Genomic DNA, 5,847 nt, shown 5'->3' on the forward strand with positions numbered 1-5,847 from the left:
TGGGGTCCTGGTCCATCCGCTCCAGTGTCGGGCTGCAGCTCCGTGGGGTCCTGGTCCCTCCGCTCCGGTGTGGGGCTGCTGCTCCATGGGCTCCTGGTCCATCTGCTCTGGGATCCTTTGGGATCTGGGGACAAGAACGGCGGCGGTGCTGGAGCTGGAGCAGGGCAGGGCGATCAGCACCCCATGGCGCACAGCGCAGCGCGACACAGCACGGTCCCTGCGTGGCCACGGCTCAGGGGCCCCCCTGCTGCTCCTTACCTGCCCGGCTCGGGGGTCTCTGCGGTGGCTCTGGCACCGCCGGCTGCAGTTTATAACCGCGCTCAGCCGCACTCGGTGGGGGGACGCAGCCGCCAGCGCCCCGGCCCCACACGTGGCCTCGTTCCCATTAATTACCCATCGACGTCCCCCTGCCCCCTCCGCCCCGGCCGCTCGATATGGGTCGATGGCCCCGCGCCGCTGCTCCTGCCCCTGGTCACACTCCGCCGTCATTAGCGGGGACGTCGATATGGGGGGGCCGGCCGCGGCCCGGTGCGCTCCCCGTGTCGGGGGCCGCGTGTGACCCTGCCCAAGGACGAGCTGTGTCCCGCGTCCCCCCGCACCACCCCGTGCTCGTCCCCATCCCCGGGTTTTGGGGGACCCGTGGGGCCCGAGGCGGTGACCGCCCGCATCCCCTGCGCTGTCCCAGGTGCGGATGTGCCCCACCGCCCTGGTGGCAGCCGGGTGACAAAGGAAGGGCCCACATTTGGGATGGACATCGGGGCACGGCCGTCCCCACCCATTGGTGAAGGCTCACGCCGTGTCGGTGCCACGCGTGCGATGGGCCTCGGAAATGGTGTTGGGGGGACCCAAAGCCACCCAGCGGGGTGGGATGCGGGGACAGGGACACAACCCAGGGGGTGGCAGAGGGACAGCGGGGACACACGGGGAGGGGGGGGGCGGCCCTGGGGACGGCGGGGACGCACGTGGCAGCAGCGCCGGGACGCGGGGTGACGTGATGCGAGGTGACAGCCGCTCTAATGAAGGGCTGCCGGCGGGGGGTGCCGGCCCCACGGCCCCCGGCCCTGTCAATACGCTGAGCCGGGCGGCGCTGATGGGCCCCGGGGCCGGGAGACACCAAGGTCGGGCGCGGGCAGGGGCCGAGGCAGCGGTGGGACCACGGGCGTCTCACGCAGCCCGTCCCAGCGCTGGGGGCACCGGGCGCCGCACCGGGACGTGGATGCGCAGCGCGAGGGCTGCGGTGCCGCGGCCACGCGTGGGGCGGCCGTGCTGCCATCTCCTGGCGCAGCCGTGGCCCGGAGCGGGTGTGCGAAACGCAGCGCTCACGAGGACGCAGCGCTCACGGGGACGCGTCCTGGGGATGGGGCCGGGCTGCCCCCGCCTGCCCCTCCGGCGCACGGCCACGCAGCGCCCGGTGCACGCAGCCCCGTCTGCTTCAGCCGCTTTATTCCCGGCCGAGCGCCGCACGGAGCCCGCGGAGCCCGCTCCCCGCGCGTCACAGCCGCTCCACGTGGAAGGCCTTGCCGCGCTGCCGCAGCTCCCGCTGGTGCTGCCGGTGCTCGTCCTGCAGCAGCCGGCACAGGGCGGCCCGGCGGAGCTGCGGGGCCGGCAATGAGCAAAGGAGGACGCGCTCTCCCCAAAGGAGGGGGCCCCGAGCGCTCGGGGGCCGGGGGGCACCCACCGATATCAGCTCCTTGCTGGCGAGGCGCAGCTCCGCCGCCAGGCTCCAGCGCAGCGCCCCGAGGGACACGGCCCAGATCCGCTCCTGCCGCCCCGGGTTCTCCCCGGGCGACACCTCCCACCTGCGGGGACACGGGGTGACGTAACGACACGGGGAGCCCACCTTAACCCCCCGGGACCCCTTCGCCCCCCAGGACCCCCCTTTGCCGCTCTACCTCCGCAGCAACTCCTCATAGGCGCGCTCCTTCGCTAGGATCTGCAACCAAAGCCGTGAGTTTGGGGGGGGCTCAGCCTCACGGGGCAGCGGCTGCACCCTCCTCCCTGCCCCACCTGCTCCCAGCACACGGACGGGGCCCGGCTGCTCCCTGCCATCATGGCCAGCACCGCAGAGTCCAGCACCGCACGGAGCCCAGCACCGCACGGAGCCCACCAACGTTCCGTCACCGGGGCAGCGCCGCGCTGACAGCCCCATGGCAACCGTGGCAGACCCGGCAGCAGGCACCCAGCTGGGGGGGGGGGGAACTCGTTTTATTAAACAGCGATTAAAAAGAGCGCAGAGGCCCACAGCAGGGGCACGCTTCCCCCCCACACACACGGCGCGGTGACGGCGAGCCGCCGGCGTACGGGGCGCCGGTGAGAGCGGGGGAAGCCCTCCCGCCTTGGCAGCACAGAGAGATGCTCCCCACGGGGCCGTGCCTGCCCGGGACGTCTCCGAACGCCGAGTGCAGAACAAACCGCAGCCCAACGCGGCTCCTCAGCGCGGCACGAGGCTGCCAAACTATTTACACGCCGTCCCGGCGCCCGGCTGAGAGCGGCGGCGGCGGCACAGGGAAAGGAGAGCGTTCGCCCTTCGGGAAGAACAAACGAGCGGCTCCGGAGCCCGGGATCCACACGGACAGGACGGACAGACAGCATCAGCCCCTGCTGGCCGCCACGGGAAAGAGAGGCAGAGCAGAGAGCCGCCCGGGGTCGATGTCTTTTATAAATAAGCTACAGCTAACTGAAGTTTATTCACAGGGCCAGGGCTGCCAGCCTCGAGCAGCATCCCAGGCAGCCGAGAGCGGGTGGGCACAGCGCCACGAGAGGCTCCTGGCGAGGGAGGGCTCCGCCGGCCGAGCTACGATGCCCCGTGTCCTGCGAGAGGGACAGCGAGAGAGAGCGCGGCCGCTTGGTCCCAGCACGCGGCCCTGAGGCCAAATCCCCCCCGGGTTTGCTCCGCTGGCCGAAGGTCCCCGCTCACAGCGTGCTCTCCAGCGTGTTGTAGTTGTCCTTGAAGCTCTTCAGCTCCAGGAAGTGTTTGGCACGTTTGCTCTTCTGGCTGGAAGGCAGGTAGGTGACCTGGATGGTGGCGGGGTTGGACACTTCGGGGGACAGAGTGAGGTCCTTGGCCGCCGACTGGTGCTGCCTCTGGCTGCTGCCTCCCCGCGCCTTGGTCCTGCAGGGAGAGGCGCGATCAGCACGGGGGGGGAGGACGCGGCCTCACCCCGAGGAGCTGCTCGGCCGCGGGGTTTGCCCCACGCGGGGCAGATCTGCCCTCAGGACAGCAGCTCTCACGTTTTGAAAACCGAGGATGCGTTCCTCCGTGCCAGGCCCAGAGCCCACCCCGAGCCCCTGGCGCAAAGGTGCAAGCAGGGATGTGACCCAGTGGCCAGCCCCGAACATGGAAAGGATAAGGAAACCCGGAAGGACAGACGGATGTGAGCTCCTCACACCCTGGGCTGTTGTTATGCCTCTGTTCACCCCTCCAGGATGAGTTGCTGAGGCCCAAGCAGTCAACGCTGCACCCCAGCAGTAAGACTTACATGTTTGCCAGCTCGTTCAGAGCATCCTGGTACTTGAGATATTCCGGTTTCCCAAAGACCTTAACGCAAAGGGCAAAGAGGTTGGGAACAGGCCCAGGGCACAGCACAACAGCCCTGCTCCGGGCCGCAGGGCAGGGGCAGCCCCACTCACCCCGGTGCCGTAGCGGGCGCTCTCGTACCCGTCCAGCAAGGTGTCGATCAAGGCCTTGCGGATGCCTTTGAAGGAGCCGCTGGAGTTCCTCAGTTCCAGCAGATAGGCACAGAAGTTCTTCCCGATTAAAGACTTGGGGTACCGGCCCTCGGCGTGAAACGGGATTTCTGGAAAACAAAAGGTGCGGCGCAACCGAGTGAAGTTCACAGTTTGTGGCTCCTCAAACCTCCCCCCGCTCCGCCGCCCCCCCAATGACTGAGCGCTTCCAACGTGGGCGGCCAACCCTGGGGGGCTGAACGCCCGCTGCTCCCAAAGCGGAGCCCAACCTCAGCCCCACGCGCCCGTTTCCTCCACGCACGCTCTCCCCCGTCTCTTTCCCTCGCACCGCGCGCTCCCTTACCCGACGTCCGGATCGCATCCAGCGCCTTCATCCTGTACAAGTAGTTGTAGCAGCCTGGAAAAGAGAAAAGCCAAACTGAGGGCTGCGCAAAATTTGGCAGCGGAGGGGAGGAGCGGAGTACAGAGATAGATAGCCCCCAGCTCGCCAATGGGACCAGCACGAGAGCCCAGCCATCAGCCCAGCCCCAGGGACGTGACAGCAGCAGAACGACGGATGCGTCCGTGGTTCTTGGGATGGTACCTTGCGTCTCCAGCTGCAGCAGCCTGCTGTCATCCTCAGCTAACAGCTGGGGCTCGTACTTGATATCTTGCACCCTCGACAGTCGAATGTCAATCTCTTCCTTTAAATCCTGTAGAGCAGAAAAGAAGGAATTCAGAGCGCTCCCTTGCTCGGCGGGATGACGGGGATGACTGTAGCCCAGCCCTGGAGTAAATCAGAGGGAACCCACTCCTTCTGCAGCCGCCTGTCCCCACGCCAGGGCGGCAGCTCCTGGCCGTGCCCCCACGTGGGAGCGGCGCCTGCTGGCACCCACCTTGGGCGCGTGCTGTCCGACGGGGACGTGTGGGCCACGGCGGGACTTCATGGCGAAGCGCATGATCTGGCGTTTCACGAAGATGAACAGCAGCACGAAGATCTGGGGCAGCGCAGCGGGCGGTCAGGGCACCGAGCTGCGCCCACGGGGCCCCCCCCAAACCCCACCCCGCGGGCGTCCCCCAAACTCTGGCAACTCCGGGGTCCTGCTCAACCCAGCCAGAGCCGCGAGGACCCCCCGGCTCAGCCCCACAAGCGCTCCCTGTGTCTCCAATTCGCATCCTCTCCCTGCCCCACGGATGCGGTGGGGCTGGCACGGCTCAGGGCCCCATGGAAAACCCAGCCCAGCACCACGAGGACCCCAGGTCCGGGCTCAGCGGGGCACCACCCGCACACATCCCACAGAGACCCCGGGCCGTGCCAGCTGGAGCCCCGCAGCCACCCCAGGCCCGGCCCGACCGGGACCGCACATCGCGCCCCACAGAGCCCCCACATCGGGCCCGGGGCCCACCCCACAGAGTTCCCATAGAAACCTCAGGAACCACCCCCACAGCCACCTCCAGCCCGAGCCCACGAGCAGCCCGCACACAGCCCGGCCCCACAGCCCCCGACACGGCCCCGAGCCGCCCCACAGCCCGAGCCCAGAGCCCACGCAGCCCCACAGAACCCCAGGCCCCCTCCCTCAGGAGCCCCGCGCGCCGCCCAGGCCCAACCCCGCGACCACCCGTAGCCTAGTACCGCAGAGCCCCTCGGCTCTCCCCCCTCCGGTCCCCCGGGGCTCACCAGGCTGCCGTAGGCCATCACCAGCACCACGTTGACCCCGGACAGCCAGTTGCTGGCGGCCCCCGCCATCCCCGGCCCGGCTCGGGGCCGCACAACATGGCGCCCGCCGAAGCCGCCCCGCGCCCCCACCACGTGACGCGGAGGCGCAGGCGCGGCGAGCGGAAGCGAGCGGGCCGCTCTCCCGCCCCCCACGTGACGCCGCGCGGCGTCACCTGCGCGTGCCGCATCACGTGGGAGCGAAGCCGGGCCGGCCCCGCCCCCGCCCGCGTCACGTGATGGGGGCGGGCGCCGCTGGGCAGTGTCAGTGTGGTGGAGACTCAGGTAAAGTTGGTGCGCGGCGGCGGCGGCTCCGGTCTCTCCGCGCGGCCCTTCCGACCCCGCCCCGCGGCCTTTATTCCTCTCCCTTCCGGCGGGCGTCCCTCGGCCCGCGCGGCCCCGCTTCTCCCGGCCTGGCCTCGCCGTCCTGGGGCGGCCCCTCGCTACCCTCCGGGCCCCGCTCCCCG

General features: G+C 69.8%; 3 protein-coding genes across 19 annotated transcripts in view; 1 reads left to right on the forward strand and 2 right to left on the reverse strand.

The window, feature by feature from the left end:
• On the reverse strand, positions 1,404-2,140 carry C24H1orf189 (chromosome 24 C1orf189 homolog). Of its 2 annotated transcripts, none has more exons than XM_021376799.1 (4): positions 2,008-2,140; positions 1,893-1,933; positions 1,679-1,799; positions 1,404-1,561 (listed from the first exon to the last, which is right to left on the reverse strand). In XM_021376799.1, exons 1-4 carry the CDS (start codon positions 2,050-2,052, stop codon positions 1,493-1,495), a joined length of 276 nt encoding a protein of 91 aa, XP_021232474.1. In that variant the 5' UTR covers positions 2,053-2,140; the 3' UTR covers positions 1,404-1,492. The 2 variants fall into 2 exon arrangements, with proteins under 2 accessions (XP_021232474.1, XP_021232473.1); XM_021376798.1 differs by having other exon boundaries at positions 1,405-1,594.
• On the reverse strand, positions 2,669-5,502 carry C24H1orf43 (chromosome 24 C1orf43 homolog). The gene is made up of 7 exons (XM_021376730.1): positions 5,345-5,502; positions 4,563-4,664; positions 4,271-4,379; positions 4,031-4,084; positions 3,631-3,797; positions 3,480-3,538; positions 2,669-3,112 (listed from the first exon to the last, which is right to left on the reverse strand). The coding sequence occupies exons 1-7, from the start codon at positions 5,411-5,413 to the stop codon at positions 2,914-2,916; spliced, it is 759 nt and encodes a 252-aa protein (XP_021232405.1). The 5' UTR covers positions 5,414-5,502; the 3' UTR covers positions 2,669-2,913.
• The window catches only part of UBAP2L (ubiquitin associated protein 2 like), a 22,969-nt gene continuing 22,673 nt past the window's right edge, over positions 5,552-5,847 (forward strand). For all 16 annotated transcript variants that reach the window (XR_002432745.1, XM_021376613.1, XM_021376616.1 and 13 more), the window contains exon 1: positions 5,552-5,665. The gene's annotated coding sequence lies outside the window, so the exon portion shown is untranslated. The remainder of the gene's footprint in view (positions 5,666-5,847) is intronic.

The sequence above is a fragment of the Numida meleagris genome, chromosome 24 (genome assembly GCF_002078875.1).
Source record: "Numida meleagris isolate 19003 breed g44 Domestic line chromosome 24, NumMel1.0, whole genome shotgun sequence".
NCBI classification, from domain to species: domain Eukaryota; kingdom Metazoa; phylum Chordata; class Aves; order Galliformes; family Numididae; genus Numida; species Numida meleagris.